This window comes from Neolamprologus multifasciatus, chromosome 23, assembly GCF_963576455.1.
Source record: "Neolamprologus multifasciatus chromosome 23, fNeoMul1.2, whole genome shotgun sequence".
In the NCBI taxonomy this organism is placed as follows: Eukaryota; Metazoa; Chordata; class Actinopteri; order Cichliformes; family Cichlidae; genus Neolamprologus; species Neolamprologus multifasciatus.
Genome location: NC_140460.1, coordinates 29,213,446 through 29,230,812, shown reverse-complemented (window position 1 = coordinate 29,230,812; position 17,367 = coordinate 29,213,446). Strand labels below are relative to the sequence as shown.

At 38.4% G+C, this 17,367-nt stretch overlaps 1 protein-coding gene and 2 long non-coding RNA genes across 3 annotated transcripts; 1 reads left to right on the top strand and 2 right to left on the bottom strand.

Annotated features, from left to right (window-relative positions):
- Positions 1-959: 959 nt before the first annotated feature.
- Positions 960-4,315, bottom strand: LOC146491908 (uncharacterized). The gene is made up of 2 exons (XR_014872292.1): positions 4,257-4,315; positions 960-4,171 (listed from the first exon to the last, which is right to left on the bottom strand). It is a non-coding gene; the product is annotated as an uncharacterized LOC146491908 (long non-coding RNA).
- Positions 4,316-5,753: 1,438 nt separating this feature from the next.
- Positions 5,754-8,383, top strand: LOC146491907 (uncharacterized). Its single transcript, XR_014872294.1, has 2 exons — positions 5,754-7,486; positions 7,614-8,383. It is a non-coding gene; the product is annotated as an uncharacterized LOC146491907 (long non-coding RNA).
- A 1,437-nt stretch (positions 8,384-9,820) lies between these two features.
- LOC146491906 (actin filament-associated protein 1-like) lies at positions 9,821-16,960 on the bottom strand (the record flags this gene model as incomplete). The annotated part of the gene is made up of 9 exons (XM_085150453.1): positions 9,821-11,584; positions 11,664-11,854; positions 11,935-12,099; positions 12,827-12,956; positions 13,709-13,948; positions 14,730-14,844; positions 15,126-15,271; positions 15,773-15,984; positions 16,792-16,960. Coding segments are annotated over 9 exons (1,584 nt in total), but the record flags the coding sequence as incomplete, so codon positions are not given.
- Between the last annotated feature and the right edge of the window lie 407 nt (positions 16,961-17,367).

The following is a 17,367-nucleotide window of genomic DNA, read 5'->3' as shown; positions in this document are numbered from 1 at the left end:
AAATCCTATAAAAAGCAGAAATATTATAAAAAGCAGAAATACTATATTAAGCACAAATCCTATTAAAAGCAGAAATACTATATTAAGCTCAAATACTATAAAAAGCAGAAATACTATAATTTAGCAGAAATACTATAAAAAGCAGAAATACTACAATTTAGCAGAAATACTATATAAAGCACAAATTCTATAATTTAGCAGAAATCATATAAAAAGCAGAAATCCTATAGAAAGCAGAAATACTATAATGTAGCAGAAATACTATATTAAGCACAAATCCTATAAAAAGCAGAAATACTATAAAAAGCAGAAATACTATAATTTAGCAGAAATACTATGATTGAGCAGAAGTACTAAGATGTAGTAAAAGTACTTTGATTTAACCGAAATACAATTATGGAGGAGTAATACTTTAAAATGGGAGAAATATTGATACACACACACATACACAGAGCCTAAAGGGAACAGTATTTGTCACAAATATTATATTAAGCACAAATCGTATAAAAAGCAGAAATACTATATTAAGCTCAAATACTATAGAAAGCAGAAATACTATATTAAGCACAAATCCTATTACAACCAGAAATACTATATTAAGCTCAAATACTATAAAAAGCAGAAATACAACAATTTAGCAGAAATACTATATTAAGCACAAATCCTATAAAAAGCAGAAATACTACAATTTAGCAGAAATACTATATTAAGCACAAATCCTATAAAAAGCAGAAATCCTATAAAAAGCAGAAATACTATAAAAAGCAGAAATACTATAATTTAGCAGAAATACTATATTAAGCAGAAATACTATAAAAAGCAGAAATACTATAATTTAGCAGAAATACTATATCAAGCACAAATACTATAAAAAGCAGAAATACTATAAAAAGCAGAAATACTATAATATATGCTGCCAAATAAGGGTAAAGTTCTCTATTTCTCACTAAACACACACACACACACACACACACACACACACACACACAGAAAGAGAAAGAAGCAAGCTTGTATGTCAGTCAAGTAGCCTGGGAGCTGCTGAATTTGAATCCACCAATCAGAGAGGCTGTGTACTTTTTCCCGCCAAAACAGGTGCAGCCGTTTTTACACAGGCAGCAGAGAGAGGATTTTTGCAGTCTATTTCTCATAGTGAGGACTACCCTCCAAACAAATGGCCATAATTTCCTAACCGTAGGGGCTAGAACGGTCATTCTTACACCGTTTTGTTCAGAAGAGATGGGGGAATCTTCAAGTGTTGACAATTTATCATTAAAATATGAATTATTAAAGATATTTGACTTCTAATGCACCATAACTGAGTAGAGGCAAGCGAAAACTGCCTTGACCTGCGCTCAAACAACGCTTTCTAACTCTAAATCTATTTGGAGTATCGATATCATTCTTTCACCGTAAGAGACAGCAGGCTTTGGTGAACAGTCATGGAAATTTTCAGGTCTCTGTGGAAATCCAAAAAAAGATATGACGAGAGAAAAAATTGCCTCATTTCCAGAGTTTGAAATCTGAAGAAATCTGAGCGAAGGACGAATTTCCTACCCTCAAACAAGTCTAACTCATCTCAGAACGGTAATAGGTGAGAAAATAATTCTTGAATTGTGAGCGTCAGGAGTGTCTGAAGATATACTGGGACAAGCCTCATGTTTTAACTTTGCTTCATTGGGGAGATATGACGATTCGAATATGCCTCTCATTAGAGAAATCCAGCGGTGATTTTGAACAAATTCTCCATTGACTTTCTATGGAGAGTTTTTAGACTTTGTGTTGGTCTGAGGAGATTTGCCAAAATTCTATAAATCCCACAACAATGATAGTGACATTTTCCGAAAGCCAGCAAAAATACCTACGTTTTGATGTATAATTTGTGGAAGTTGAGTGAAAATTGAGCAAGTAGCAAGAAGTTGTTCGGACATGAAGAGAAGACTGCGAAACTTAAAGTGGCTCACTTAGAACCAAGTGCATAGCAACCATAACAACGCATGTATTTTGTGAAAAATCACAATTTTGCAACTCAAAACTTTAAGAGGGATAAAAATAAAACGGTAAAAGATTTGAAAAAGCTGATTTATACCTGAATAGCCCAATAATTTGAGAACATTTTAAAGTTTGAATGGTTGTTCTAAGTGAAAATATAAGGAAGTAGTTAAGTTTCAAAAACAAGCAAATTTTAGCAGAATTGCGGAAGTTTCCCATTCATTTCAATGGGACAAATTAAAGGAAAAAAGCTTAATATTTTAAAAAGTATAATAGTGAAAAATACCAAAAGATATAGCCGGAAAGAGCAAAAATAGCAGAATAGTTTAAAATTTGAATGGTGAAAATAGCACAAAAATTGTGGAAGTAGTTCAACGGCGAAAAGTGTACGGAAGTCCCAAGAATAATAATAATAACTAGAAAAATTTGCATTTCCTGCGAAAATGCAGTGTGGATGCTTTAAAGCTGAAGCTGTCTGCAAAAACTAGCTGAAAAAGCTGAAAAGTTGCAGAAATTGTAAAAACTTTGCAGAAGCAAAGGAACTTTGCTAAAAAGTAATAACTTAGCAGAACTGCAATATCTTAGAGGAAACATAATACTTGGCAGAAATACAATAGCATAGCAGAACTTGGCAGAAATATTGTAACTTACCAGAAACATGATAACTTCTCAAATATACAAGAATTTAGGAGAAATAGTATAAGATAACAGAAAGAATATATTTAGCCAAAAATACTTAAACATTACAGAAACACTATGATTTAGAAAAATAGTACAACATAGCAGAAATACTGTGATTTACCAGAGACACTGTGATGAACTATGAATATTGTAATTTTAAATTAATACTATGTTTTAGCACAAATACTATAATTTGACAGAAATACTATCATTTGGCAGAAATACTATGTTTCAGCACAAATACTCTGGTTTAGCACAAATATTATAACATAGCAGAAATACAATTATATAGCAGAAATGCTATATTTAGAAAGAAAAATATAATATAGTAGAAATAATATGATTTAGCAGAAATACTGTAATCAGCACATATACTGTAACATGACAGAAATTCCTCCACTTAGTAGTAATACTATAACATAACACAAATGTTATGATTTGGCACAAAAACCATGATTTGGCAAAAATACTATGATTTAGCAGAAATACTATGATTGAGCAGAAGTACTAAGATGTAGTAAAAGTACTTTGATTTAACAGAAATACAATTATGGAGGAGTAATACTTTAAAATGGGAGAAATATTGATACACACACACATACACAGAGCCTAAAGGGAACAGTATTTGTGCCATGGAGTGTTAACAAGAATGTGAGGTCCATATTAGAAAAGCTGGTAAAATCATAAAAGTTTGCAGAATTGTAATAAATGATGAATATGAATTACTGGTCTGTGATAGTGTATTAATTTGTAGGGAAAAAAACATGTTGACCAATGTGGAATCGAACCAACGACCTTTGGCTTGCAGACCCATGTCACTACCAACTGCGCCACTGGGAAAGAGAGCCGGGCGCCTGGAAAACAGGGTGATGAGCAGTCAGAATTAGATCGCGGTGAGAGGCGAAAAACGCCGTTTTTTGGAGTTACAAAACGTCATGTAACTCAAAAACTAGGTGGACTAGAAGCATAATTCTTGTACTGGGTGAATCAGCAGACTTTGGTGTACTTTGACTGCGATTTTCATTGCTCTTTGTACAACCGTCGCTGAGATATGACGAGAGAAGAAACGGCAGACCTCAGATATGATTGGCTGGCTGGGAAGCCGTGCAGGCCATGATATGTAAATTTCAGGGCTAAGTGTCTCAGTCCTCACAGAGGATTGGCTGCCTGGGGACCTGGCAGTAATATATAGAAATAGTATGATTAAGCAGAAATACTATAATTTAGCAGAAATACTATAAAAAGCAGAAATACTATATTAAGCACAAATACTATATTGTCACGGTATGGCATGGCAAACCGTGGGGGGTGTGGGGAAGGAGGACCCAGGCGCGGTGCTCTGTGTATAAACAGTGCGTTTATTTACAGTGTGTGGAAATAACACCAAATTCCCGTGCTTTCCCCAGACTCCCGTGTCGTGTCTTCTCCCAGTGTTTGTGCTCTCCGCTCCCGTGTCTCAGCCCTCCCCGTGCTGGCTGCTGTCTGGCACTCCACCCCTCTCCTGGGGACACAATAGAAGCAGCCGTCAGGACACATACAATCGCGGGCATACACACACACTAACCAAGCACAACAGGATGACTGACGTGGAGTCTCACGTAATGATCCCGCGTCGGTGGGAGCTCCAAGACTCTCTTAAGTAGCTTAAGGGTTAAGTAGCCAGAACCAAAAAAAGCAAAAACAACAAACAACAAACCCTCCCAGGTCACAGTCCCAAAGTCAGACCGTGCATCCCGCAGCGGCGCAAAAAAAAGCGCCGCTCTCCTGCTAGCCGCTCTCCTGCTCGCCGAGTTCCGGCGCGGGCTCCACCCGCTCACCGAGCTCCGCCGTGGGCTCCACCCGCTCACCGAGCTCCGCCGTGGGCTCCACCCGCTCACCGAGCTCCGGCGCGGGCTCCACACGCTCGCCGAACAGCGGCGCTGGCTTCTCCTGCTCGCCGGGCAGCGGCGCTGGCTCCACCGGCTCGCTGAGCTCCTCCGGCAGCGGCGCTGGCTCCACCGGTCCGCCGGGCAGCGGCGCTGGCTCCACCGGCTCGCTGAGCTCCTCCGGCAGCGGCGCTGGCTCCACCGGCTCGCCGAGCTCCTGCTCGGGCAGTGCGAGCTCCACCGGCTCGCCGAGCTCCTGCTCGGGCAGTGCGAGCTCCACCAGCTCGCCGAGCTCCTGCTCGGGCAGTGCGAGCTCCACCGGCTCGTGGAGCTCCTGCTCGGGCAGTGCGAGCTCCTCCGGCTCGCCGAGCTCCTGCTCGGGCAGGGCAGGTCCGGGTGGCGACGTAGCAGCCGGTGAAGAAGATGGCAGAAGGGTGACTGCAGGCGGATGAGATGACGGCGGTGCCACAGCTGCAGATGTTGAAGCAGCGAGTGGTGTGGAGACCTCTGACCGAGGTGATGTTACCTGCGCTGTCGGCTCGTCCACTGCAGACACAAACACAGATGGTGAGGGAAATGGAAAATTGTCCGTACTACTCACCACAGCCGACTCTTGAGAAGTTCGTGGATTAGGCTGCGGTGAGGAAAGCCGGCAGCGCGAACGTCGTTTCCGTGTAGACGTCGGGGCCGGCATCTCAGGCTGTGAATCCACCAGCGGTCCGGGCCGGTGAGCAGCCTGAGGAGGAAAGTGGAGGTGGAGGGTGGAAAGCAGGAAGTCCAGGACAACTGGATTGAGGGAGTCCACCAGCCAGGGGAATTTAACAAGTGTCTCCACATATGTACAAGCATAGAGCAAACGGGGAAGCAACACCAAAAATACATAGTAAATATAACTAGTCCATAACTGCTCAGGTATCCTGGGTTGCTCAGACCCAGAACCCTGACATATATTAAGCACAAATCCTATAAAAAGCAGAAATACTATATTAAGCAGAAATACTATAAAAAGCACAAATACTATTAAAAGCAGAAATACTATAAAAAGCAGAAATACTATAAAAAGCAGAAATACTATAATTTAGCAGAAATACTATAATTTAGCAGAAATACTATATTAAGCACAAATCCTATAAAAAGCAGAAATACTATAATTTAGCAGAAATACTATAATTTAGCAGAAATACTATATTAAGCACAAATCCTATAAAAGCAGAAATCCTATAAAAAGCAGAAATACTATAATTTAGCAGAAATACTATATTAAGCCCAAATACTATATTAAGCACAAATACTATAATTTAGCAGAAATACTATAAAAAGCAGAAATACTTTAATTTAGCAGAAATACTATATTAAGCACAAATCCTATATTAAGCAGAAATACTATAATTAAGCAGAAATACTATATTAAGCACAAATACTATAAAAAGCAGAACTACTATATTAAGCACAAATCCTATAAAAAGCAGAAATACTATCATTTAGCAGAAATACTATAAAAAGCAGAAATACTATCATTTAGAAATACTATAACACACACAGAAAGAGAGAGAAGCCAGTTTTTAGGTCAGTCAAGCAGCCTGGGAGCTGCTAAATTTGAATCCACCAATCAGAGAGGCTGTGTACTTTTTTCCCGCCAAAACAGGTGCAGCCGTTTTTACACACGCAGCAGAGAGGCAGGATTTTTGCAGTCTATTTCTCATAGTGAGGACTAAACTCAAACAAATGACCATAATTTCCTAACCGTAGGGGCTAGAACGGTCATTCTTACACCGTTTTGTTCAGAAGAGATGGGGGAATCTTCAAGTGTTGACAATTTATCATTAAAATATGAATTATTAAAGATATTGACTTCTAATGCACCATAACTGAGTAGAGGCGAAGCAAAAACTGCCTTGACCTGCCCTCAAACAACGCTTTCTAACTCTAAATCTATTTGGAGTATCGATATCATTCTTTCACCGTAAGAGACAGCAGGCTTTGGTGAACAGTCATGGAAATTTTCAGGTCTCTGTGGAAATCCAAAAAAAGATATGACGAGAGAAAAAATTGCCTCATTTCCAGAGTTTGAAATCTGAAGAAATCTGAGCGAAGGACGAATTTCCTACCCTCAAACAAGTCTAACTCATCTCAGAACGGTAATAGGTGAGAAAATAATTCTTGAATTGTGAGCGTCAGGAGTGTCTGAAGATATATCGGGACAAGCCTCATGTCTTAACGTCGCTTCGTTAAGGAGATATGACGATTCGAATATGCCTCTCATTACAGAAATCAAGCGGTGATTTTGAACAAACTCTCCATTGACTTTCTATGGAGAGTTTTCAGACTTTGTGTTGGTCTGAGGAGATTTGCCAAAATTCTATAAATCCCACAACAATGATAGTGACATTTTCTGAAAGCCAGCAAAAATACCTACGTTTTGATGTATAATTTGTGGAAGTTGAGTGAAAATTGAGCAAGTAGCAAGAAGTTGTTCGGACATGAAGAGAAGACTGCGAAACCTTCAGTGTCTCACTTAGAACCAAGTGCATAGCAACCATAACAACGCATGTATTTTGTGAAAAATCACAATTTTGCAACTCAAAACTTTAAGAGGGATAAAAATAAAACGGTAAAAGATTTGAAAAAGCTGATTTATACCTGAATAGCCCAATAATTTGAGAACATTTTAAAGTTTGAATGGTTGTTCTAAGTGAAAATATGAGGAAGTAGTTAAGTTTCAAAAACAAGCAAATTTTAGCAGAATTGCGGAAGTTTCCCATTCATTTCAATGGGACAAATTAAAGGAAAAAAGCTTAATATTTTAAAAAGTATAATAGCAAAAAATACCAAAAGATATAGCCGTCATTAGCAGAAATAGCAGAATAGTTTAAAATTTGAATGGTGAAAATAGCACAAAAATTGTGGAAGTAGTTAAGTGCCAAAAAGTGTACGGAAGCAACTAGAATAAAGTATAAAGAATAAAGAGAAACAGGAAAACAATAGTGTGGATGCCTTAAGCATCCACACAATAATAAAGAATAAAGAGAAACAGGAAAACAATAGTGTGGATGCCTTAAGCATCCACACAATAACTAGAAAAATTTGCATTTCCTGCGAAAATGCAGTGTGGATGCTTTAAAGCTGAAGCTGTCTGCAAAAACTAGCTGAAAAAGCTGAAAAGTTGCAGAAATTGTAAAAACTTTGCAGAAGCAAAGGAACTTTGCTAAAAGTAATAACTTAGCAGAACTGCAATATCTTAGAGGAAACATAATACTTGGCAGAAATACAATAGCATAGCAGAACTTGGCAGAAATATTGTAACTTACCAGAAACATGATAACTTCTCAAAATACAAGAATTTAGGAGAAATAGTATAAGATAACAGAAAGAATATATTTAGCCAAAAATACTTAAACATTACAGAAACACTATGATTTAGAAAAATAGTACAACATAGCAGATATACTGTGATTTACCAGAGACACTGTGATGAACTATGAATATTGTAATTTTAAATTAATACTATGTTTTAGCACAAATACTATAATTTGACAGAAATACTATCATTTGGCAGAAATACTATGTTTCAGCACAAATACTCTGGTTTAGCACAAATATTATAACATAGCAGAAATACAATTATATAGCAGAAATGCTATATTTAGAAAGAAAAATATAATATAGTAGAAATATTATGATTTAGCAGAAATACTGTAATCAGCACATATACTGTAACATGACAGAAATTCCTCCACTTAGTAGTAATACTATAACATAACACAAATGTTATGATTTGGCACAAAAACCATGATTTGGCAAAAATACTATGATTTAGCAGAAATACTATGATTGAGCAGAAGTACTAAGATGTAGTAAAATTACTTTGATTTAACAGAAATACAATTATGGAGGAGTAATACTTTAAAATGGGAGAAATATTGATACACACACACATACACAGAGCCTAAAGGGAACAGTATTTGTGCCATGGAGTGTTAACAAGAATCTGAGGTCCATATTAGAAAAGCTGGTAAAATGATAAAAGTTTGCAGAATTGTAATAAATGATGACTATGAATTACTGGTCTGTGATAGTGTATGAATTTGTAGGGAAAAAAACATGTTGACCAAGGTGGGATTGAACCCACGACCTTTTGGTTCCAGAACCGTGTCATTACCAACTGCGCCACTGGGAAAGAGACCAGGCGCCTGGAAAACAGGGTTATGAGCAGTCAGAATTAGATCGCGGTGAGAGGCGAAAAACGCCGTTTTTTGGAGTAACAAAACGTCGCGTAACTCAAAAACTAGGTGGATTAGAAGCATAATTCTTGTACTGGGTGAATCAGCGGACTTTGGTGTACTTTGACTGCGATTTTCATTGCTCTTTGTACAACCGTCGCGGAGATATGACGAGAGAAGAAACGGCAGACCTCAGATATGATTGGCTGGCTGGGAAGCCGTGCAGGCCCTGATTTGTAAATTTGAATGTCTCAGTTCTCACAGAGGATTGGCTGCCTGGGGACCTGGCAGTAATATATAGAAATAGTATGATTAAGCCTAAATACTACATTTAGTAGAAAGACTATGTTTTATCACAAATACTATAAAAAGCAGAAATACTTTAATTTAGCAGAAATACTATATTAAGCACAAATACTATAAAAAGCAGAAATACTATGAAAAGCAGAAATACTATAATTTAGCAGAAATACTATATTAAGCAGAAATACTATAAAAAGCAGAAATCCTATAAAAAGCAGAAGTACTATAATTTAGCAGAAATACTGTGATTTAGCACAAATACTATATTATGCACAAATACTATATTAATCACAAATACTATAAAAAGCAGAAATACTATAATTTAGCAGAAATACTATATTAAGCAGAAATACTATATTAAGCAGAAATACTATAAAAAGCAGAAATACTATAAAAAGCAGAAATATTATAATTTAGCAGAAATATTACACTAAGCACAAATACTATAATTTAGCAGAAATACTGTATTAAGCAGAAATAGTATAAAAAGCAGAAATACTATAATTTAGCAGAAATACTATAATTTAGCAGAAATACTATAAAAAGCAGAAATACTATAATTTAGCAGAAATACTATATTAAGCAGAAATACTATATTAAGCAGAAATACTATAAAAAGCAGAAATACTATAAAAAGCAGAAATACTATAAAAAGCAGAAATAGTATAATTTAGCAGAAATACTATAAAAAGCAGAAATACTATAAAAAGCAGAAATACTATAATTTAGCAGAAATACTATATTAAGCAGAAATACACACACACACACACACACACACACAAACACACACAAAAAGAGAGAGAAGCAACTTTCTAGGTCAGTCAAGCAGCCTGGGAGCTGCTGAATTTGAATGCACCAATCAGAGAGGCTGTCTACTTTTTCCCGCCAAAACAGGTGCAGCCGTTTTTACACACACAGCAGAGACAGGATTTTTGCAGTCTATTTCTCATAGTGAGGACTACCCTCCAAACAAATGGCCATAATTTCCTAACCGTAGGGGCTAGAACGGTCATTCTTACACCGTTTTGTTCAGAAGAGATGGGGGAATCTTCAAGTGTTGACAATTTATCATTAAAATATGAATTATTAAAGATATTTGACTTGTAATGCACCATAACTGAGTAGAGTCAAGCGAAAACTGCCTTGACTTGCCATCAAACAACGCTTTCTAACTCTAAATCTATTTGGAGTATCAATATCATTCTTTCACCGTAAGAGACAGCAGGCTTTGGTAAATAGTCATGGAAATTTTCAGGTCTTTGTGGAAATCCATTAAAAAGATATGACAAGAGAAAAAAGTAGTTCATTTCCAGAGTTTGAAAGCTGAAGAAATCTGAGCGAAGGATGAATTTCCTACCCTCAAACAAACGTAATTCATGGCCAAATGGTAATAGGTGAGAAAATAATTCTTGAATTGTGAGCGTCAGGAGTGTCTGAAGATATATCGGGACAAGCCTCATGTCTTAACTTCGCTCCGTTAAGGAGATATGACGATTCGAATATGCCTCTCATTACAGAAATCCAGCGGTGATTTTGAACAAACTCTCCATTGACTTTCTATGGAGAGTTTTGAGACTTTCTGTTGGTCTGAGGAGATTTGCCAAAATTCTATAAATCCCACAACAATGATAGTGACATTTTCTGAAAGCCAGCAAAAATACCTACGTTTTGATGTATAATTTGTGGAGGTTGAGTGAAAATTGAGTGAGTAGCAAGAAGTTGTTCGGACATGAAGAGAAACTTCAGGAAGCACCAGCTCTCACTCGGAGTTAATTGCATAGCAACCATAACAACGCATGTATTTTCTGAAAAATCACAAAGCTGCAACTGAAAACTTAAAGAGGCATTAAATGAAAACGGTAACAGATATGAAAAAGCTGAATCACACAGGAAAAGCCCAATCATTTGAGAACATTTTAAAGTTTGAATGGAGTTCCTAGGTGAAAGTATGAGGAAGTAGTTAAGTTTGAAAAACAAGCAAGTTTTAGCAGAATTGTGGAAGTTTTCCATTCATTTCAATGGGACAAAAAAAAGGAAAAAAGTGTAATATTTTAAAAAGTATAATAGTAATAAACACCAAAAGATATAGCTGGAATTAGCAGAAATAGCAGAACAGTTTAGAGTTTGAACTGAGAAAATCGGCTGAAAACTGAAGGAGTAGTTAAGTGCCGAAAAACGCGAGCAACTTGAAAAAGAATAAAGTTTAAAGAGAAACAGGAACTCAATAGTGTGGATGCCTTTGAGGGCATCCACACAATAAAGAGAAACAGGAACTCAATAGTGTGGATGCCTTTGAGGGCATCCACACAATTATATTCTCAGAGAAAGCCAGTCGCGTTGTGTAGCATGACCTCTGACCTTAGCCTTCCTGAGGACATGTCCCCGGACTGCTGAGGGCTTCTGGCTGCCCTGCTGCCGGTAGAGCAGTGAGGCGCTGTTGACCGGCAGCGAGCAGGACTCGGTGTCACTGGTGTCACAGCTGGAGAATGGAGAAGACTCGTGTGTCCGTCGCAGCATTGCTGGTGACTATACAAGACAAAAATATGAAGGAAACATGAGTACACTAACGTGTCAGCACAAACTTATAAAGTAACTTCATACTCACCTGGAGGCCAGAGGAGCCAGCTTTCGGCTCGATGGTGAGGCCCAGGGTGACACCTCCGCTAAGGGCTTTCTTCAGGCTCTCTTTCACCTCAGTTAGCTCCAGCTCCAGGTTCACCCGCTCCTCCTCCTTCAGTTTGCACTGTTCTTCCAACTTCTTCAGGCGCTCTGATAGTGAAATATGTGAGCGTTTGCCTAATGTGAAAGAGAGGAGAAATATTACTTTATTAAACTTGTCTTTTAATGACAAGCACGTTTCTATCTCTCTCTCTTACCAGCCGCTGCCTCCACAGCAGCACGAAGGTCTCTCCTCTCCTTCTTCAGCTGAGTCAGGTGGTTTCTGATTTCCTGCTTCTTCTTCATCAGCTCTTCCTCCTTTGATTGCAGTCGCTTGGCATCAGCCTCCACACGGTTCTTCCCATACTTACACTGGTCCCCATCTACACAAGAAAAGTCGGGTTTCAAAAAGTTAGAAGCCAGAGACTGGGGTCATTTGCTAGCAGAGAGAGAGGGGGGGGGGGATGAACTGCTTAGAAACCCATTGATCTCAGTGCCATACGCAGGAATTAATTGCCAAGCCTATGTTTCAGTGAAAAATACACTCATTGTGAATAACTATGAAGAATCAGTCATATAAACCGCTGCTAATAGTTTCAAATTTAGCACTCTTATCTGTGGTACTCTAAACCCAACATGAAACATTTGGTGTTTGCATTCTGACATTTGGAGGAATTGCAAGCTACACTAAATGGTTACAACCCTCCTCGTTCACACATTAGGCAAAAAATATTTTTCTGAACCACAAGGATTAACTCGACCACATTTCGCTCTCTTCCAATGAGCTAGGGTCTGTTTCTGCTATCGCGCCTCTTACCCTGGAGTTGGCAGGAGGCTCAAGGCCCACATGCGTCACATGGACTGTCTCGAGGGTAGGATAGGTTTAAAGGCTTTCAGTTATTTACTCCCCTCTACTTAAACCAACTGTAATTTAGATATCCTGCATTTTCCACATTGCTGTGGAACAGAATTTTGCTTGAAAGCAATCAGCGGTGAGAAGCCAGACACACTGTCTGCTATTCCTTACAGAGCAAGACCTGACTGGGAAAGGTGGGTGATATTTCAATTCAAGATGACTTCCTGTTGGTATCTTCAAATCTCAAAACTTACTGGAGTTGTTGCGCTTCAGAGACGCAGTCCCATTTGTGGCAATGACTCCATTCTTCTTTGGCTGGTTCTTTGGCTCTGGCTTCTGTTTTGATGCCACCCCATTGGTTGTTGCTCCCTTCTTTCCCTTTAGCTGAACAAACAGGAAAGACACAATTCAAATGACCCTTCAAATAGATGTTAGCAATGCCTATAAGCTATACACATACAAAACTGTACCAACATGCTCTTCCATAAAAAAAAAAAAAAAACATTTCAAAGAAAAATGTGTAACTGTTGTTTATGCCACAGGTTTTCTACTTGGATTGCACTCAATATCACAAAAGTTACAAACACTTTTATTATTTCATTAATTTTCCTACACTGGACTACTGTAATTCAGTTATCACTTTGTTCTAAAAGTTTCACAAAAAGTCTAAGCTGATCCAGAATTATGCAGCCAGATCACTAACTGGGACTGGAAAGAGAGACTATATTTCTCCCATATTAGCTTCTTTTCATTCCTTCCTTTTAAATTCAGAATTGAATTTAAATCCTTCTCTTGCATTATCAGACATATCTAAACAACTGCACCTTATTATCCTAACAGATCACAAGAGACAGTTTCCTTTTCGGCTTCAGGAGACAGGCATCATCTCTACTTTTGTTGTTTGGTGTTCATAATGACACAGGAAGAAAATCAGCAAACAAACTCCAGTTCACACTAGTTTCATGTTGGCCTATTAAATACATAAACATAAGAGATCACTAAGTAAACAAACAGCGAAGGAGAATTAAAAACACTAAAAGTTAAGAGGAGGTTAAAACAAACCCTGAATTGTTAGACAGTTAATATGCAGAAATGCAAAAAGAAACATGAAGGTTATGCAGCAGAGTGTTAGTCACCTGAGCGGAGTCTTTCGTTTTAGAATCAGCAGACAGGAACTTAGAGGAGATTTTAGAAACAGGGGTTTTGTAGTGACAAGCAGAAGAAGATGCAGCAGTAGAAGAAGAAGCCTTGGGAGGACAGCTGGTGACTAGCTTGGGTGAGTGCATGTTCTCATAGAGCTCAGTGTTTTCATAGTGCAATTCCTCTTTCCGCTGGCGCCCCCCTGTGCTGGGAATGGAGTACTGCATCTCTGGGTCCTTGGGTTAGACCAGGTGAGCATGCAATAAGCAGAAGATTTAAGAATAAGGAGATGCCATAAAGGGGGGGGGGGAGGGGGGGGAATAAGGAGAACAGAAAGGAAGAAGATGATAGCAGCATTACTGCAGTATGTGAAATTAAAGAGCAATTGCTTTGACTTAACAAATTTAGTTTAGCTTCCCAAAATGGAGAGTACTGCTCCACGACTGAAAACATATTTAATGTTTCCTCTTTTTAATTGTTGATGAGCTTTTATCCAAGTCCTATAACGTTAAATCACAGGTTACTCTTTACTCCTTTATTATAGCATCTTTTATGAATAAACAATGTTATATTCTCTGTCTGCTTGTCTTTATTAGTTTTATATCATTATTATCATGCAACAGTGTAATTTTGCTCTTCTTTGGGTGCAGACAGACTCAGCCCTCAGGTTTATATGTAAATCTGTCAGGAGGTCAATGAGTGCAGAAGGTAAAAGCTGTGGTATGCAAGGGGCCCGAGCACCATTATTGCAAATAGCAAAGTACATACCATTACTTGGTCTAATTTGATTTTAGGAAAGAAAAAGATTTTTATCATGCAGGCTCACTGGAACTTCTGAAAGTGTCATAACAAAAATGACACATTTTCCAATAATATGTTAATGATATGCAAAAAATGAAAAGCAAAGAAAGAATCAGCCAAGAGTTTGTAAGCAAACTAGAGGGTGCTGAAGTGAATTATCTCACACTTTTTTCATTGCAGTACATATGCAACATCAGCAAGCAGTTGTGTCCTTACCATTCCATTTATGGGCACATCATCATAGTGTAGTGCCATACCAGTGGGGCAGGCATAGCCACTGACTGGGTTGTCCAGATATGGGTTAGGAGACACGGCACGCTTACTGGTGAAACTAAACATAAAACATCACGATTGAGGCTTAAATATACAGTGCCCTTCATATATCTTCATTACCTGCGATTTTTGTATCTCTTAGTCTACAAAATAGTACAAACTATCGTATAAAAACAGGAAAATGAAAAAAGCCGGACATACTACGTTTCAACATATAAGTCATTGTGAGCTAATGAAATAAGAAATAAAACACATTAAGCACTAATTCTTTAAGAGTTCTTCCAGGTATTAACCAGAGAGAAAAAGATTCATGTGAAATGATGTGGATGCATCTCTCACCAGAAAGACTGTTTGGCAAGCTGGATGACGTTAGCAGTGGTCTCAACATCAATGTAGTCATAGTGCAAGGTGGCTGGGTCTGTGGTAGATCCAGTCTCAGCTAGCAAAACCCCCAACCAGCGACCCATCTCCTCAGAGGAGGAGGCCTGAAGGCAAAAGTCAGAGTTACAGAATATGCAATCCCGCCAGTGTCTGTGAAGAGTTAAATGTTTAAAAAGAGAGAAGGTTTATGATTTAGTGAAGGAGGACAGTAGAAACAGGGTGAGATGGAGGCAAATGATCCCCTAAAAAGACCAGCCAAACAAGAAGAGGATCCTTATAAACTTTAAATTCCTTATTATTATTATCTGTTTAAATGAAGATAATAATAATTGGATTGTTTAAGGATAGCGTGCAGACTATGTGAGGAAATAGAATCAAAACAAACTGGATGGCAAATGGAGGAAGTTTGTGAAGACCAACAACATTAAACACAAAAATCACTGTGGGTGGAGGAGATATGGAGCACTCGAGAGGAAGATAAAAAATAAGGAGCAATATTTTCCTGCACCAGCTTAAGTGTGATTTAGTGGTGTTTGAGGCATTTCTAATTCCCTCAACAAAGTTTTTTTTCTATGAAAATCTCTCAAGTATGTAATCAAACTCACCTCCAGTACGGCCACTTCTTGGCTGTTACGAAGGAGGCGGAAGGCAAAGGGGTGTTTGTGATCAAGGCTGGGGCTGACCTCACAGCCTCGGAGGGGCAGTGAGGCTATGTGGCTCTTCAGGTCATCCCGGTCCTTGTGAAGGAGCAGCTGGTTGTCCTTGAGGCGGCACCAGCGCTCCCTCCAGCGGTTATTAGAGAGAACATTCAGGTAGCCTGTCAGAGCAAACACAGTCAAGAGGATACCATCTGAAAGAAGCCGTTACAGTGACAATATTTTTACAGGCCTGTCTAGTTGGGAGACATTTTAGTCGTACCTATTTGAGCCTAAATGAAGGAAATAATAAGACATAAAAGGCATTTCTATTTGTTTGTCCATCACTGGTCCTTATTGCACACAATGGGGTTAGCATGGACCCTTGAGTACATGGGTACTTCAGCATCTAGCTAGTGCTACTAGCTACTCAACAAATATCAGCAAACACACAAACTGTTTCTGGGCAGTTTGTCACACATTGTGTTTGGTAGCTAAAGGTACAACTGCTATATTTCCCAGGGAGAGAAAAAATGAGAGATAACTTCACTTTGAGATGGAGAAAGATGTAAGAAAGAACACAAGACGGTGGGGTTACACTATCCTACTAATCTAAAAATGCCAAGAAACACAACAAAAACAGGATGTCCAGAAACATGCACTTCTAAATGAATTTTTAAAAAAAACTTTTAGAATCATTGTTTTATAATACATCTGAAAGCATAAGGAAATCAAAGCAACCTGTCTGAACTGTTTACTTTCAGGACCCTAACATAGCAATCTTAAGAAAAAACTTCCTAGAAGTGAGTTGCACCACTCAGCAGCCATTCTGAAACGCCTCTGGCATTACTTTGAAACATTTTCTTAATTAACCAAAATTCCAAAGATTCATTGGGACATAAATGCATTTATAGACCGGTCAATCAATCAAGATCCATATAAAAGCCATACTTCTACCATGTCAGGATTATTGCGTCTCTCTCTCTCACCACATGTAGGTACGTCTTCTTCAGCTGATGATGTCTGTTCATCTGTGGAGGGCTTCTTCTTTCCAAGTCCAATGATCTTAGTGATTTTCTTACTTGCTCCCTTCCCCACAGTGCCAGTCTTCTGCTCCGACTTTGTATTTTTCTTTCCTTTTCCTGAGAGAACATTTTGAAATTAATTCCTTTTTTACACTGAAGAGTAAATTAGTAAAAAGAACTCTAACAATCCTTGCTGAAGGACTCCTGCAAGCTATGAGGCAATCTATGATCTTGATCTCAGCACAGGAAAATACCAAGAGAGATGTTGATTCAGTTAGGTTTGGATGCTTTTGTAATAATGTAAAAAAGAAGAGAAACCTTAGATTCTACTATAAACAACGCCGAGTTCCGAACGGGTTTAATCAGACCCTTGTGTTCAAAAAAAGCAATGTTGGAGAATTAAACTCATTTCAAAATCCCAACATTCCCTCTGGTCTGAGTGTTCTGATTTGAGCTGCCCTAGTTTCTATTCAAATAGCAAAAGAGAGTTGAATGACTGTGCACATTCTGCTGGAAAGAGGGCTAACGGTGAAAAAAAAG